This window comes from Odocoileus virginianus, chromosome 20, assembly GCF_023699985.2.
Source record: "Odocoileus virginianus isolate 20LAN1187 ecotype Illinois chromosome 20, Ovbor_1.2, whole genome shotgun sequence".
In the NCBI taxonomy this organism is placed as follows: Eukaryota; Metazoa; Chordata; class Mammalia; order Artiodactyla; family Cervidae; genus Odocoileus; species Odocoileus virginianus.
This window is the reverse complement of record NC_069693.1, coordinates 5,440,484-5,458,043: the sequence shown is the minus strand read 5'-3', so window position 1 is coordinate 5,458,043 and position 17,560 is coordinate 5,440,484. Positions and strand designations below refer to the sequence as shown.

The following is a 17,560-nucleotide window of genomic DNA, read 5'->3' as shown; positions in this document are numbered from 1 at the left end:
CATCTGCTGGATACTGGCCGTGCCCTCTGCTCTGGGAGGCACCTGAAGATGCTTGGCATTGTGTCACTCTCAGAATCCTTCTAGATGGTGTAGGTTCTGAGCTCCATTTCTCCAGAGCTGGAAACTCAGGCTCAGAGCGGGCAAACACCTGGAGTCAAGTCACACAGGCTGGAAATGTGGGGTGACGCAGCACCTGAGTCTGAGTGAACTCAGCTCCCAGGTGGGCTGGGATCCTGAGCGTCTCGGCACCATGACAGGAGCGCCTTTTACTGCCCGCCCTGCCTCTGGCTGTCTGGTTTTTATTCATTATCTTCCTTAATCCCCACCACCTCTATAATGAGGTGGGGAGGGTTTCTCAGGGAGGAAACTGAGACTGAGGGTAGAGTCGCTGGGCTGAGGTGGGGCGGTGGCATCGGGGAGTTGGACCTGGTGGGTCCACCTGCAGAGTCCTGCTCCAGACCCTTCCAGCCAGGTTTCTGCAGCTGTGCGCTGGCCACTCAGGTGCCCCCGGCCCTCTCTAGGCACGCTGGCCTCAGCCCTTTGCCCCCTGGCCTTGGCAGCCAGCTCAGGTTCCCTCTAGGGTGTCATGCTGGTGACAAGGTATGGCTGGCAGGAGGGGGCTGGGACGGGGATGGGGGTGCGGGGGGTGGGTTCCTCCGCCAGCCAGAAGTGGGGGCCGGGGCGCCAGCAGCCATGAGATACCCTCCCTGGGAATGTGGTCCGGCCGCCCCGCCCTTTGAGAGCTCCGGGGAGCTGCTGGCAGGGCGGGCAGACACCCAGCAAACCGGTTGTTCTGCTCCAGGCTGGCCACCCACCCTCCCATCCTTAAAAGCTTGGCACCAGGCAGCCTGTGGTGGCCACACCCTCACTCTACTTGAGAAGCTCAAGTTGTCTGGGAGCTTAAAGCAGTTCTGCAGTCAATGGACAAGTAAAGAGCTGGTCATTTAAGTCGTTAAGTAGCTAACTAGCTGCCTAAGTGGCTAGTTGGTTTCATAGTTAACTAGCTGAGACCCTGGGGCTTCCCTGGTGGTTCAGTGGTAAGGAATCTGCTTGCCAGTGCAGGAGACATGGATTTGATCCCTGGGTGGGGAAGATCCCCTGGAGAAGGAAATGGCAACCCACTCCAGTATTCTGGCCTGGGAAATCCCATGGACAGAGGAGCCTGGTGGGCTACAGTCCATGAGGTCGCAAAGCGTCGGACATGACTGAGTGACTAAACAGCAGCTGAGCCCCTAAGCAACTCTCTGCCTGTATTAGCTAGCTTAACCCAGCTAAGTTAGCTAGTTAGCTCTCTGGATTGTGTTAGCTAGGTGGTCAGCGAGTTCTCTAACCTGTCTAACTGCCTTGACCCATCCTGTCTCTCATCGACCTGAGGCTCTGTTAGAGCTGGGACAGTGCTTAAATGATTACCAGGTCCTGAACTCAGGCCCAGCAGGTGTGTGGACAAATTCAGGGCATCCATGAACTTGGATGCAAAAAAAAATTACATCTTTATTTTCACACACCTCAAACCTGAAATTTAGCATGTCCTCCAATAAGAGGGAACCACCAAGACCGTCGTGGAGCAGGTCCTGCGAGTCTGTTATCAACAGAGACCGCAGACATGCTCCCGTCAAGTTTCAGCGGCTGCAGATACAGGAAGCACTCTTCCAGAAATAGTCTATGTGTATTCAAGCAGATTCGGAAAAGTGTTCTTGCAGAGTTGTTACCTTGTTTCCTCTCTGTGATATTGTTTTGGAGATAGTTCTCTGTCTGTAGATGCCAGAAACCTCATAGGAATCCATTGTATGCCCGTGCATCCAGATCGTTTCCGGTCCTTCGTTATTTTAAAAGAATGATGCTACAGATGAACTTGCACTTGGTCCTTTTGGGTGTGAGTCCAAGCAGTGACAGGGCTACAAAGCCTCCATTCTCTCCCCTTGTGAATCCTCATTCATACAGCACCTTTGTGCAGTTTGGAAAGCTTCTTTTCAACCATCAGCCTGAAACCATAACAAACGCTTAAATCTACATTGTCATGTGTGAATGGCAGTCCCTTTGCCAGATGTTGTTGTGCAGTGCACAACCTGCCCAGCTGTACATGGCAACTCTGTGCTGCCCCCGGGTCGCAGGCAGGCAGCTAGCTGAGGCCCTCTCTCTTCTTGCCCGCTGCAGACGTACTCCGGCCTTTTCTGTGTGGTCATCAACCCATACAAGCAGCTTCCCATCTATACGGAGGCCATCGTGGAGATGTACCGGGGCAAGAAGCGCCATGAAGTGCCGCCCCACGTATACGCAGTGACCGAGGGAGCCTACCGAAGCATGCTTCAGGGTGAGTGTGGGGCAGGGGCTGCTGGAGGTGCCTCTTCAATGGGGACTGGGCTGGGGGTCAGGACTAGATGTCAGCTCAAGGATTTCAGACTCTGCGAGGCTTCTTTGTGGGGCAGGAGGAAACACAAATGGAGGGCTGAGTGGGCAAGGCTCTGCCTTCTACCAGTCAGGCAGGCCCCTTTTCATCTGCCTCTTTGTTTACCCGTCTCCTGAACAAGTATCATTTGGAAGTTCATTGGTTCCAGGCTTCTACAAAAATTCCTCTTGAAACAGTGACTCTTAAGAGTGTTCATTCATTCAACATTTATGTTACTGACATGATCTACATTGTTATGACTGAATGGCCACCCCTTAGACAATGGGTAGCATGGGTTTGCCATGTATAGCTGGGTAGGTTGTGCACTGCACAAGGATATCCATCAGAGGGGTGCCATTTACTCCATGACAATTGATTACTCCAGGCAAAATTCCATGATTCCATGTAGTATCCATAATACACTCATTATCTATATATTGTAGGTCATCTATTTTAATAAATATCTGTATATATTTAAAAACATATTAAACATTTTAAAGTTTGTATCTTTCTATCATATGACATTAATAGTAGGCAGCATATAAGCTGTATTTACAAAGCAGTGGTTCCCAGAGTGTAGTGCTCTCAGCATCACTTGGGAACTTGTTCAAAATGTCATCTCAGCCTTTACTCTTGACCTGCAGAGTCAGAAAGCCTAGGGAGAGGCTCAACAGTCAGATGCTCCATGGGGGCAGGGACCTTGCCAGTTCCCACTTGGTGTCTAACACTTAGTAGGTGGTCTGTGTGGATTTATTGAAGGGATGGCTGAGATGGTAAAGAGTCTGGCTGCAATGAGGGAGACCCAGGTTTAATCCCTGGGTTGGGAAGACCCCCTGGAGGAGGGCATGGCAACCCACACCAGTATTCTTGCTTGGAGAATCGCATGGATAGAGGAGCCTGTTGGGCTGCAGTCCTTGGAGTCACAAAGAGTCAGACACGACTGAGTGACTAATACAGCAACTTGTCAGACCCAGGATGAGCGGAGGAGGAGATGGTGGGGACCGAGCTGTGCTCTCTGCCCTCAGGTTGGGCAGATGACCCCTCAGTGGGCCATCAGCCACCATCACTACCTTCTGTGGCCTGTTTGCTATTAGAGGCTGAGCCTGGGGTCTAGGATCTCACTCTCACATCTTTTAATCTCATCTTTCAGCCCAAGGCGGCACATGGTAGGGGCTCAAATTGAAGTTTGTTGAATGAATTACATTCTGTTTGGTTGGAGTTTGTTGTCTTCATTTTACAGGTTAGGACACTGAGGCTCAGGAAGGGACAGCTGCTTTCCCAGAGTCACACAGCCAAAAGAGGCTGAGTCAGGGTCTGGTATTAGAATCTAGGAGGATCATGTGTCAAAAAACCCAGCTTTTCCTTAGCCCTTAGGAAGGACTCTGAAAAGAGGGTGGCCAGCATCTCGCTGGAGAAATCCCCCCAGGTGACCTGTCCCCCTCTGTCCCCTACAGATCGTGAGGACCAGTCCATTCTCTGCACGTGAGTAATTCTGAAGGACTCCCTGGAGGAAGTGGGATCCCGGCTGGGCATGGCTCTGCTTGGAATGGACGGGGCTTACCTGGTGACTTGGGCTGACCCTTTTTGCTTACCTTTGTGCCCCCTCTTAGTGGGGAGTCTGGGGCTGGGAAGACAGAAAACACCAAGAAAGTCATCCAGTACCTCGCCCACGTGGCATCATCACCAAAGGGCCGGAAGGAGCCTGGTGTCCCGGTAAGTGACCTGCCTTGGGACGTACTCTAGAGCTTGCTACCAGATGCTCCCTCCCTCTCAGGCTCTGCTTCCCCTCGTAACTAACTCCCCGCCTCTCTCATGGAATAACACAGTCGTAGGCCTTCTCCTGGCTCCCCCTGCCCCCCCCACCCCGAATCCCTACTGTGTGCCTGATATGTAGTGCTGGGAGCCGAGACAGGATGGACACAAAAATTGCAACAGCCAGTCCTTGGCCTCGTTGACACTTGAAACAGTGCCTCTGGCACATAGTAGGAGCTTACATCCCAGAGCACCCACTATGTGTCTGGCCTGTTTAGGTTCCTGCAGTGCCCAGGTTTGCTTTGTAAGTGAGCGTTTATATATAGTCCTTTGACTTATATTACCGTAACACCCCAGTGAGGTGGGTGTGGTTTTTCCTGCATTAAAGATGGGAAAGCAAAGTCACACCTGGGGTGGGTCGTTGGTTGTCCAAGGTCACATGCCCAGGAAGGGCTAGCCCAGATTCAAACCCCAGGTGATGGGGCCGCCGCCCACTCCCCACCCCCAGGCACCCTGCTCCACAGGGCCAGTTTCCCCAGCCCCTTGTCTCTCCATCCCACCCCCTGCCCCTTCCCTCAACCTCAAGTTCATCTGTGTGTCTGTCCATGTTCCATGTGCTGTGTCCCGGTCCATGTCCCGTGTCCTGTGACCTCCTCAGGCCTCCGCCAGCGCCGTGTCTTATGTGAGTAGCAGGGAATCACCTCGAGTCCTGGCACCCCTCATACCACCTGGTCACCCCAACCCACAGTCTTCCTGGCAGACAGGCCCCAAGGCACTGACAGTCACCCCTGCCCGGAGGCCACCTTGTCACTTTTGGTGGACCTACTATGTGCACAGCAGGCACCACACTGTCATTTCCTGTAGCCCTACTGTGTGCACACACCCAGGGGCCCCCCACTGTTGCTTATGGCAGCCCGACTATGTAGTGAAGGACAGGGAAGCCTGGCGTGCAGTTCATGGGGTTGCAGAGTCAGACACAGCTTAGTGATTGAACAACTGTGTGCACACAGCCAGGGCCATTTAGTGTGGTCCTACTGTGCATGTGCAGACCCTACCACATCGCTGTGTATATTAGGCCTCCTGTATCTGTGCAGAGCGGCCACAAATCCCAATGGGAAACAACCCAGAGCCTATAACTACCATTTATTGTTGATCTGCTAAATGTATGTAGACAGCCCACAGACGCCACGCATTCACACAGCCCAGGGACCCACACTGCCATTCATCGTAGGTAGGCCTCCTGTGTACACCCAGCTCAGGCTAGTGTCTGAGGGCTCACAGAGCATTTAAGGAAATAGTCGGGATCTTTGAGAACCTGGCTAGGAAAGAGGGGAAGAGGATTGTTGTGTATTGAGCACCTACTGTGTTTCTGGCTCTGTCACCGAAGTGGCTGTAGGGAAGCTCAGAATAAAATCTCTAGCCATGGGGGCCTGCGGAGGGACAAATTGGCAGTAAGTATTAACAGATGCTTACTACCATATATAAAATAAACAACAGGGATTTATTATATAGCACAGGGAACAATTGGAGTTCCCTCTTGTCTCAGACAGTAAAGAATCTGCCTGCAATGTGGGAGATACGGGTTCAATCCCTGGGTTGGGATGATCCCCTGAGGAAATGGCAACCCACTCCAGTATTCTTGCCTGGAGAATTCCATGGACAGAGGAGCCTTGACAGCCTTGACAGTCCACGGGGTCGCAAAGAGTTGGACACAACTGCACAACTAGTACTTTCATAGAAAACAACAGTCAATATTTTGTAAGTTTTAAGGGAAAAGAATCAGAAAAAAAGAATATATATAGATCCCAATCACATTGCTGTACACTTGAAACTAACTCAATATTGCAAATCGACTATACTTCAATTTTTAAAAATTGCTGTCTTGGAAAAAAAATATCCCCACTCAAGGGTTAGCCTGATTGGGGGAGGACAGTACCATTTCTTGAATGTGTACTATGTGTCAGACAGTTTGAAGAATGTTACATAGATGGTATAGATTTTTCTTTAGTTCCACCAGTGATACATGAGTATGCATTCACTGTAACAATAACAACAAACAAACCAGACAAAGTGAAATTCCTCTTTCCTTCTCTCAGTCCTCTTTCCTTGGAGTGGCTTACTCTGTTGACAGTTTGGTGTGTATCCTTGCAGACCTTTCTCTAAATGTCTACAAACATGTATCTATACCTATAGATATGGGAGTCTTGTTCTGTGGTGTTGTTTTCTAGTTCATTTTTTGTTGTTGTTGTTATTAATAGGATCACATTGTAGGTGTTGTCCTGCTACTTGCTTTTTGTTGTTTTGTTTCCGCTGGACAATGGATCTTAGAGAAGTTTCCTCATTCCCTTCACAACAGACTGAATGGCAAGCCCAGATCCGGGGAAGCTGGCACATGCCCAGACACACACAAAGGCCCCTCACACACAGACACTCAGCCAGACCCCCCACCCAAGCGGGGCCAGTGCCCACCTCCCCGCGCTCCCCGGCCCGACTCCCGCCACTGACGGGTCATCCCCCGACCCCCTGCAGGGTGAGCTGGAGCGGCAGCTTCTTCAGGCTAACCCGGTCCTGGAGGCCTTTGGCAACGCCAAGACGGTGAAGAATGACAACTCCTCCCGCTTCGTGAGTGCTGGGGGAGGGAGGGACCTGGGCTCCTGTTAGTGAAACGGGAGCTGGGAGCAAAGGAGGGTGGAGCCAGGGGAGACAGGACGTGTGGGTCCGTGAGGGAGGAGGGACCTGGGGTCCACGGCTCCTGGGCCTGAAGGATGAAGGGGACCTGGGGACCTGGATCCTAAGCAAAGAAGTCAGAGGCGCGTGGACCTTTAATTCTCCCCGGGAGGCCCCCCCCCCACCCCACCCCGGCCCCCGTTGGAACCTCATGATCGGGATGGGGTTCAGATGGAGGGAGATAGTCAAGAGACAGGCTGACTCTGGGAGGGGTGAGTGTGGGTTGGGGGTGCCCCCCAGGCCCACGGGACCCTGGGCTAAACCCCTCCACCCGCCTCCCTCGCAGGGCAAATTCATCCGCATCAACTTCGACGTTGCCGGGTACATCGTGGGCGCCAACATCGAGACCTGTATCCTCTCACGGCCCGAGGGGGCGCCCGGGGGCGGGGAAGAGCGGCGGCGGCCATAGAGGGCGGACCTCAGGGTCTCACCGTATAGTAAACAGGGCTCCCCGCTCGCCCCGGAACCCTGGCTGCCTGCTGCCGACCCTGTGCCTCCGTTTCCCGCTCTGCAGAAGGGGAGGGACGCTAGAACCTCAGGAAGGGGCAGACGCAGCATCTCCACGTTGGGGTAGGATGGCGGGGCCTCCCGTAGCTTTTAAGAGAACGCCCTCCCAGCCTCGCCACACAGGGAGCACAGAGAAACCATGCAGCCAAAGCGGAAGGCGTGTGGGGGCCCGGCCCCGGCTTCCAGGGCCCTGGCCCCGTGGAGTCACGTGGGACATGCTTAATCCCCAGGTGTTCCAACACACGTGAAAGGCTTTCTACCAGCTACGCTCATCAGAGACTCGGCGCCCGGGGTTTTTATTGGGGGCTGGTCACATAGGCACCTCCTGCCCAGCGCGAACCCAAATTTCAGAATCCGGGAAGGCAAACAGATGTTCAGCAGAAAGCATGTTGGTTTACACAAACAGTTTATGTGCAGGGAGCCCCTGCTATCAGCCTCCTGAAGTTCAGATTCCCAGACACCAGCCAGAGACGGGCCTTGCAAGCCTGCTGACTCCCGCCAAGCTGTGTCCAACTTTCTCCACCCGTGCCAGGAACGCTCCCTAGAAATTTACAAGATAGAACCCAGAAGGTCCAGGAGTGCAAAGCTTAAGAGAACAAGCGAAGACATCACACCGACCCGGGGTTCGAATCCCAGCTCTGTAGCTTTGAGGCTGGGGGCCCTTAAGCCCTGTCTGGGCCTCAGTTTCCCCATCAGTAGAAGGGAGCAAATCATAGAACCTACCCTTGAAGGGTCTGAAGGACAGTGTGAGGTACATTCTTAGCAAGGCTCCTGCCACATAAGCACTCAAGAATGAGTTACCTGGGGACCTTCCTGATGGTCCAGGAGTTAGGACTCCCATGTTCCCAGGCAGGGGCCCCGGAATTGATCCCTGGTCAGTAGAACTAGATCCTGCATGCTGCAAGTAAGACCTGGTGCAGCCAGTAAATAAATATATAGTTTAAAGTTTATTTTTAAAAAAGGAAGACTGAATTATCTGAGACTCCCCTGGTGGGTGGTCCAGTTGTTAGGACATGGTGCTTTCACTGCCAAGGGCTTGGGTTCAGTCCCTGGTCTGGGAATTAAAATCCCACAAGCTGCTGCAAGGAGGGGCCAAAAGAAAAAAAAAAAGAAGGTATCCTTATTAGAAATGAATGATTAAGTTAGCACTGTCCTTATAATGTTAATATGTTAATATTGTTGGTTAATAATTATGAATTGCAATGTGGACAATATTAATAACAAATCATATTTCCATCCCTGGGGTGTCAGTTCACTGTCCCATACCTGCCCCCTCTCTTTGTCATCCAGGGAGAGATTGGGAAGCAGTGTGTTGGCAAAGAGTTTTTCCTAAGAGGGCGTGTGTGTGTATGCTCAGTCGTGTCCAACTCTTTGTGACCCCATGGACTGTAGTCCACCAGGCTCGTCTGTCCATGGCATTTCCCAGGCAAGAATACTGGAGTGGCTTGCCATTTCCTTCTCCAGGGGATCTTCCCAACCCCGGGATCAAACCCGAGTCTCTTGCATCCCCTGCATTGGCAGGCAGATTCATTACCACTCTAGAGGCTTAGGCAGTAAGGATGCAGGGACCTCGCTGTCAAGCCCCTGGCCCCATAGACTCTATTGCTGCCTGGTAACCACTTCCTTGGGGTCAAGGTCTCGTGACCCCTGCAGCCACCAGCTTCTGATCCCCACAGTTCCTGTGGCCCATCACCCCACTTCATGGCGCTTCCTGCTCACTTAGCTTTTTAAAGCTCAGGGCTCTCTCTGCCCCGCCCCCTCCTCCATCCTCAGCCTGATCCTCCATGAACCCCAGGGCTCCAGCAACCTCCTCTGTTCACCTGTGTCTTCCCTGTCAGCTTCTGAATGCTAACTTTCTCCTGTCCACACTCCCCATCCTGTTGAGGCTGCTACCACTGGGCACGGTTCTCCTGCCTGGCTGTCTCTGCCTCAGGGCCAGTGACCAGGCTGTGGACTGATGCTCTCGAGGCTGGTGACACCCCCAAAAGATGGATTGATCCCTTTTACACCAGTATTCCTCTTGACCAACATTTCTGGAGGGTTGACCTTGTGCCTGGGGCCACCCTGAGAACTCTCCATCAGTTAACTCAGTGCCTCGTATCTGTAACCCTGTGACGCAGATGCTATTATTTTCCAAGGCTTTTTTTTTGATGTGGACCTTTTTTTAATTTATATTTTTTTAACATCCTTGTTTAATTAGTTACAACACTGCTTCTGTTTTATGTTTTGTTTTTTTGGCTGCAAATGTGGGGTCTTGGTTCCCAGATCAGGGGTTGAATCTTCACCCCCTGCCTTGGAAGGCCAAATCTTAACCACTGGACTGCCATGTCCAACTCTTTGCCACCCCATGGACTACAGCCCGCCAGGCTCCTCTGTCCATGGGATTTCCCAGGCAAGAATACTGAGTTGCCGCTTCGTCCTCCAGGGGATCTTCCTGACCCAGGAACTGAACCCGTGTCTCCTGCATTGGCAGGCAGATTCTTTACCACTGGGCCACCTGGGAAGTATCATGTGCTTGGTGGCCCATGAGCATGGGACACAGATGGCTACACCAAATATCAATTGTTTTATTTTCCTTTAAGGCATCTTGCCAATTTTTAGTATGTAAACCAGCCATCTGGCTTTCCCAGAAGGAAGAAGCTGAAAGCCCCAGTACGGGGAAACTGAGGCTAGGAGGGTCATGATGACAGGAGGGGTTTTTTTTTGGCTACACCACATGGCATGTGGGATCTTAGTTCCCCGACCAGGGATCAAACCTGTGTCCTTTGCACTGGAAGTGCAGAGTCTTAACCATTGGACTGCCAGGGAAATCCTGATAGGAAGCATTCTTATCCATGGTAAATGACAAACCACGTACCTGCTTAGGGGTTGGCTACGTGGTAATTCATTTACCCCCACAGCACCTCAGGGACTCATGGATGGGTGTTAGCACCAGGCCCCTTGCACAAGTGAAGAAACTGTGCCCGAGGCTAAAGTGACACATGTCCACAGTTACTGGTCCAGTTAGGTTGCCCGCCAGGTCTGTGAGCGCCTCTATCGTTCCATGAGAGAGGGGGAGGGGGATACCCTCCCAAAGGGGTCACCTCCTCTGAGGCACCTTGACTTGCCCCCGCCCAGACTTGCTGGAGAAGTCGCGGGCCATCCGCCAGGCTAAGGACGAGTGCAGCTTCCACATCTTCTACCAGCTGCTGGGAGGCGCCGGGGAGCAGCTCAAGGGTCAGTGTCCTTCGGCTCCGGGGGGGGGGGGGGGGGGGGGGGGGCTGGGTGTGTGTTGCATGCGGGCCCCCTGGGGAGGAGGACGTGGGGGGCGCTAACCTTTGTCAAGCACCTGCTCTGTCAGGCTCCTGCTGGGTGGCGGCTTCTCTCGCCTCCCGGATCCCGCTGCCTCTCGACTTCCGCCACCCCTAGACTCTGCTGTCCTTTGGCTCCTGCTGTCTCCTGGGTCTTGCTCACACCAGCTCCGCGGCGACACGGCTCCTGCCCACCCTCTCCTGAACCTCCACGGGGCTCCGCTTCCTCCAGCTGCGTGCTGTGACGAATCCAGCTTTGCCGCCGCGTGGTTCCCGATGATGATCGTGGTTTGCGTGGCTTTTGAGCTCCTGCCTCCTGGCTCCTGCCTGAGACCCCTTCTGCCTCCTGCTCTGCGCCCCTCCAGCCCTCTGACTGGGGAAATGCACCCCCGCCCCGAGGCTCTCTCTTCTATGGCGGCCCCACTGCCCTGCGGCTCCCTCGCGTTCTGGCTCCTTCCACCTTGTAGCTTGGGCCGCCTCCTGATCCCTCCGCACCCAGCCTTCCGCTCCCGGTGGCTTCCGAACCCACAAACGCTCTGCCGTCCGAGCCCTGCTGTCCCGTGGCTTCTGCTAACTTGGGCATCCGCAGCCCTGGGTGGGCGCCTCTCACCTGCTCTGGGCAGTTCTGCGTCTTGAGAATCACTAAGAAAGGAGGGAAGAGGAAAGGTCTGAGATGTGCTAAGTACCCACCTCATGGCCGGCCCTTCCCACCATACCCGTGAAGAAAGGATCCCGACTCGTTTGACAGGAAGAGACTGAGGTTCCTAGTGGGGCGGTGATGCTCGTCCTCGGGTGGCCATTTAGGAAGCCAGGACATGAGTCTGACGCTGCGGCTCATACTTGACCTTGGCCCCTGCCGTTACCCCTACAGCTGACCTGCTCCTGGAGCCCTTCTCCCACTACCGCTTCCTGACCAACGGGCCGTCGTCCTCGCCGGGCCAGGAGCGCGAGCTCTTCCAGGAGACGCTGGAGTCCTTGCGGGTCCTGGGATTCACCCATGAGGAGATCACCTGTGAGTGAGCGCAGACCCTGCCTGGTAAAGGGTGGGGGTGGACTGCACGGGCAAGAGGGGCACCTGGCCGTTCATGGCTCGGTTTGAAAACTGAAACAGGGAACGGAGGAGGGAGGGAGCTTTAAATAGGGGATCAGGAAGGACATGGTGAGATGGTGATGTTTGCACGAAGGTCTGGAGAGCTCAGATGTGTATGTTGGTGCTATCAGTAAAGAATGTACTAGGTTGGGGGGGGGGGCAGTATGTGCAAAGGCCTTGAGGCAGGAAAGGCATGGTGTGTTTGATGCATTGAAACTTCTCGAGGGACTTCCCTGGTGGTCCAGTGGTTAAGACTCCAGGCTTCCACCGCAGGGGCACAGGTTCGAGCCGTGGTCAGGGAATGAAGATCCTGCATGCTGCTCAGTATGGCTGAAAAAAAAGAGAGATCCTTGTCTAATTCTCTAATGGCCTCAATTAGTCAGTGACCCAGGTGGGTGGGGAGATGAAGCCACAGAGGCAGTTGGGGCGGGGGACTCTGTTCTGAGGGCACTAGGGAGCCGTGGGAGGGCTGGGAGCCGCAGAGGAGCAGCTCTGGGTTGTGTGGAGGACGGACTGGAGGCCAGAGGAGGCTGAAATGAGGGTACAGGAAAGACCCTGACTGGCCCTGAGTCTGCCCTGGAGCACTGGGGTGAATTACTCAGCTCATCAGCCCATGTTCTGCTGCTTTGCCCCACCTTCCTCACCAAACAGTATGTTCTGACAGTAGTTCATTTGCAGTACTGTGCCAGGGCTGCCATCAGAGTACTATAAACAAGTGCCTTGCGTATGTGCTAAGTCGCTCAGTCGTGTCCCACTCTTTGAGACCCCATGGACTGTAGCCCTCCAGACTTCTCTGTCCATGGGATTCTCCAGGCAAGAATACTGGAGTAGATTGCTATGCCCTCCTCCAGGGGATCTTCCTGACTCAGGGATCTAACCTGGGTCTCTTACATCTCCTGCATTGGCAGGCGGGTTCTTTGCCACTAGCACTGTCTGGGAAGCCCAAATGAGTGCCTTGAACACGTGAAATCAATCATCTCCCAGTTCTGGAGGCGGGAAGTCTGAGATCAGAGTGTCGGCAGGGTTGGTTGGCCCTGGAAGATTCTGCTCTCTTCCTCTCCCCTGGCTTCTGGTGGTTTCCTGGCAATCTTGGCATCCCCTGGCTGGTAGAAGCATCACCTGATCTCTGTCTTCAGCTTCATGGGGCGCGCCTCCCTGCCTGCGCGTCTGTCTGCAATCTCCCCTTTTTATAGGACGCCCGTCATTTTGGATTAGGGGTCACCGCACTCCCTTGTAATCCCGTCTTCACTTAAATAATTGCAGCTGCAATGACCCAATACCCAAATCAGGTCACGTTCTGTGAGGTCCCAGGTGTTAGGACTTTATTATATTTTGGGAGGGAGCAGAGGGACAAGGTTCAACCCGTGACATGTACGTAGAGGGCAAATCTCAGTCTTTTTTGTGGCTGCCTGGCATTTCATTGTTTGGATGAACTGTGATTCCTTTCACCAGTCCCGTAGAGAAGGACCCTGATTTCCAGGACTGAGCGGGAGCTGGACTGGGTCTCTTTCTCCTCTGGTCTCCGGCGCTGCAGGAGGCCCTGGGAGCTATTGTTGGCTCCGGGGCCAGTGGGGAGGGCTGGAGACCCAGTGCCAGCTTGGCTGTCCACCCAGGCTGCAAACAGGCCGGGCTTCCTCGGGCATATTGACACAGGGTCCCAGGCCTCCTCGCTCGATTTCCCAACCGCAGGTTGCGTAACTGCCCCGCCTGTGTGTCTCCGCTCTCCTTCCTGAGCAGCTGACAAATTTCTGGAGGGAAGTAATGGTGGGGGCCTGGGCCCCTCAGGTCCCTCCTGGCCTCTGGACACAGGTCACCTCAAGTAACCCTCCTGTGGTGTGGTGAGCACGGCCAGCAGCCCCGATTTTTGCAAACCCGAGACAAAAATTTTGCAGCGCCGACTGCGTGTAATGACATAATCTGAATATGATCAAAGGTCATCGTGTGAAAACCGAGTCTCCCCCCAGCCCCCCTGAGCCCTAGTTTTCCTGCTGTTAAGCTTCCTGCATCTCCTGCCAGAAATATCTTAGGCACGAAAGAAAAGACATACATTATTCCCCAGTTCCAGGACTGAGGTTCAGGCATGTGTGTGTGCTCAGTCGTGTCCGACTCTTTTCGACCCTGTGGACTGTAACGCGCCAGGCTCCTCTGTCTGTGGGGTTCCCCAGGCAAGAATACTGGAGTGGGTAGCCATTTCCTCCTCCAGGGGATCATCCTGACTCAGGGGTCGAACCCACGTCTCCTGCAGTACTCTTTCACTGTATTGATGAACTGTGACTCTTGGAACGTGTCTGCCCCTTGCAGACACACTGTTAATGTGACTGCATCCCATTGCTGTTGGGGTGACACCTACCCCCCAAAAGGGGCCCAAAATATTCTTGTTACAATTTAAAATTTTTATTTTTGGCTGTGCTGGGTCGTCACTGCTACTTGGGTCTAGTGAGTCCAGTTGCGGTGAGGTTGGGGGCGGCTACTCTAGTTACAGCGCGTGGGTTTCTCACTGCAGTGGCCTCTCTTGATGCGGAGCAGGGGCTCTAGGGTTCGGGCTCAGTAGTTGTGCCACCCAGACTTAGTTGCCCCATGGTATGTGGGTATCTTCCGGGACCTGGGATCGAACCCATGTCCCCTGCATTGACAGGTGGATTCTTAAACCACTGGACCACCAGGGAAGTCCCAAGAACATCCTTAGAAGTAGGTCTTTGTGCTCACAGGTGAACTGCAGCATCAGTTCTTAACAACGAAATTCTGAGTCCAAGGAGAAGTGCCATTTTTAAATTGTATCCAGCTTTGACGGACATTTAACGGCTGTTTGAGATATCATTCATATACCAAACCATTCACCTATTTAAAGTGTATGAGTCAGTGGCTTTTAGCTTCACAGAGTTGTGCAGCCATCACCAAAATCAATTTAGAACATTTTCAGTGACCCAAGAAGAACACCTGGGCCCCTTTGCGGTCCCCTGCCCGTTTCTGCCACTAGCCCCTGAAGATCATGAATCCCCAGACACCAACAATTACCTGCTCATGGCTTCTTGGTCTTCAGCTCTAATCTCCATCCCGTCACCGCCGTTTTCCTTCCCCCCTAGGGAAATACCCGCTGTTTTTAGAATCGTGCTGATTCGACCTCGCCACCGTCCATAAGGGGGCGCTCGTTTCCAAACCCTGCCTCTGCCGCACCTGTTCCCGGACGTGGATGCCGGCAGCCAGTGTTATCCCCTCTTTTGCTTCTGCTGGTGTGACAGGTGGATGGGGTCTCATAACAGTGTGCTTTTGTATCTCCCCTCCAAGGAGTAGGGTCAGACGGTTTTATTTATTTACTTTTTTCTCTAGACTCTTCGGACAAAAGAGACAGACATACCTAACCCTTGCAGTCCAGTGGTTGGGACTCGTAGGTTTGGGATGGCCCTGGGTTCGATCTCTGACCTGGCAACTAAGGTCCCACGAGCCTCACAATTCGGCCAAAAGACAAAAACGAAAAAGGAGACAGAGGTCCAGGGAGGTGGGGTGTCCGCCCTAGTCACTGCAGTTGACCAGGAGGTGGTAGAACCCAGTTTGACTCCAAAGCCAGCCCGTGATCCGTTCCCAGAGAGGCAGGTGGGTGCCTCTGGGTTACCCTCGGGAGGTCCAGGACAGGGAGCACTGGAGGCCGGTGGAGGGAGGCCCTCCATCCCCTCCTCACTTCCCGTCCACACTGGCACCGTCAATGCCACCGGTGAGGTTGCGCAGGGAGCCTGGCACGCAGAGAGACGGCCTCGCGCTCACGTGAGGCCGTCAGAGCATCGCCAGCCCCACGCCCCCACCCTCGCAGGCCGGGGCTTGCTTGCGGTCGGCTGGGCTGAAGTCACCAGCCAGCGCTGCCAGCCCCTCAGGCATCAGGTTCACCAGGTGCTCCGCACCCACGCAGGTTGCTAAGCCAACCGTGAAAGGCCATTTAAAGGCCACCGGGGGAACGCGAGTCTGAGTCGGGCCTGAGCTGACGTTAAGGGTGAATGATTATTCAGTTGATGGTGGCCTTGTCTGTCTATCAGGAGATGTCCTCATCTATTTATCTTTTGGGAGGTGTCTCTCTGCTTCCCGCCCCCCCCCCCCCGAAAACCTCCTAGTGTTTCCGGGGTTCTTGGCTGTCCCCGTCTAGCCAGCCCCCTGACCCCAGCCCCGCCCCGCCCACTGTGCTGCAGGGGGAGGGGATGGAACCCGAGGTCCAGAAGGCCATCCGGCTTGCCCAAGGTCACACAGCAAGACAGCCCTTTTGCAGTGTATTCATTCATTCTTTACTCATTCGAGGCCTGATGGAGTCTGCGGGCCGGATCTCTGCAGGCACTGGGGGAAAGGAACCGTGGCCAAAACAGAACAAGCCCCTGCCCACTGGAGCGCTGAGACCCCCCCCCAGGGAGCATCAAATGACACAAATAGATTAAAGTTGATCCAGTGGAAGAGCGACCCCTGGCAGGTGCATGGTGCGGTGACTGTGACGGCCAGGGGGCTGGAGAGGCAGGGGCGTGGTGTCTCGGGAGGGGCGGGGCAGCCGCTGGAGGGGGCGGCGCTTGGCTGAGCACTGTTGATCAGCAGGAATTAAGCAGGTATAGATGGTACTTCCGGGCTTTCCTGATAGCTCAGTTGGTAAAGAATCTGCCCACAATGCGGGAGACCTGGGTTCGATTCCTGGGTTGGGAAGATCCCCTGGAGAAGGGAACGGCTACCCACTCCGATATCCTGGCCTGGAGAATTCCATTGACTGTATAGTGCTGGAAGACCGGTAGGAGGAGGGAAGTCCCAGGGCAAACGCCTGGGGGCAAGAGAGTGTCACGCGTTGAGAACGTGGTTGGCTTGGCTGGTTGGAGGGAGGGGACCCTGGGCTGGAGCCGGTGGGAGGATTGGGGACAGGGTGTACCAAGGATCCTGACAAGGGGTTAGATTGAATCCCAAAAGTAGTGATGACTGTGGAAGGGATTCTTCCCCCCTAAAGTGGCAAGCTGAAGTTCATTCACAAACCCATTGATGGAGGGCTTAGAAGCAGTTAGAAGATGAGTAAGGAGCCAATAGACAAGGAGTTATGACCTCGGTGGAGGTGGAAAGGAAAAACGAACATTTGTTACACACCCTGGCGTGTCCCACAAACTATACCAAAGCCTTTTCCGTTTTTCCTTTGAGGGCTAGCATTTACATACCAGTAAAATTCACCATTGTCAAGTACACAGCCCAGCATTTGTATTAATAATATATTCCCAAGGCTGTGTGATCATCACTGCAGTCTCACTGTCTAATTCCAGAAACGGACTCTTTTCTCAGCAGTGATTTTGTTTTCCAGACTAGGTCTCACATTTGAAAGGATATGAAATTTAAAAAAAAAAAAAAAAAGGTATGTGATCATTCCAGTGTCCTGGGCTCCCAGGAGGCCACCTCAGTTAGCAGTTTCTTGTGTGTCGTTCAGAGCAAGACTTCTTGAAGCTGTCAAGCCAGTGACCACCACCCTCTCCACTTCTGTTTTCAGAGATTTTAAAGAATATTTATTTATTTGGCCACACCGGGTCTTACTTGTGGCTTGTGGGGTCTAGGTCCCCAACTAGAAATCTAGGTCCCCAACTAGAAATCAGCTAGAAATCTGGGTCCCCAACTAGAAATCAGTCTTAGCCACTGGACCACCAGGGAAGTCCCTAAAGAATTTTTTTTTAACCTTTTTTATTTTGAATAATTTCAGGTTTACAGAAGAGTAGTAGAGAGTCCACAAAATCGTTGCATGCCTTCTCCCAGACTTTTCAAGCATCACCACTTGCTACATCTACTTTATGCTCATCTGTCTTTCTAATTACT

General features: G+C 53.5%; 1 protein-coding gene across 6 annotated transcripts in view; it reads left to right on the top strand.

Annotated features, from left to right (window-relative positions):
- MYH14 (myosin heavy chain 14) overlaps positions 1 to 17,560 on the top strand; it is a 76,478-nt gene that overhangs the window by 8,749 nt on the left and 50,169 nt on the right. For 4 of the 6 annotated variants that reach the window (XM_070450453.1, XM_070450454.1, XM_070450457.1 and 1 more), the window contains 8 exons: positions 2,155 to 2,311; positions 3,841 to 3,868; positions 3,997 to 4,099; positions 4,797 to 4,820; positions 6,668 to 6,760; positions 7,152 to 7,215; positions 10,490 to 10,588; positions 11,534 to 11,674. In XM_070450453.1, coding sequence (XP_070306554.1) covers positions 2,155 to 2,311; positions 3,841 to 3,868; positions 3,997 to 4,099; positions 4,797 to 4,820; positions 6,668 to 6,760; positions 7,152 to 7,215; positions 10,490 to 10,588; positions 11,534 to 11,674 — 709 coding nt within the window. The remainder of the gene's footprint in view (positions 1 to 2,154; positions 2,312 to 3,840; positions 3,869 to 3,996; positions 4,100 to 4,796; positions 4,821 to 6,667; positions 6,761 to 7,151; positions 7,216 to 10,489; positions 10,589 to 11,533; positions 11,675 to 17,560) is intronic. The other 2 variants (XM_070450456.1, XM_070450458.1) reach the window with 1 other exon arrangement.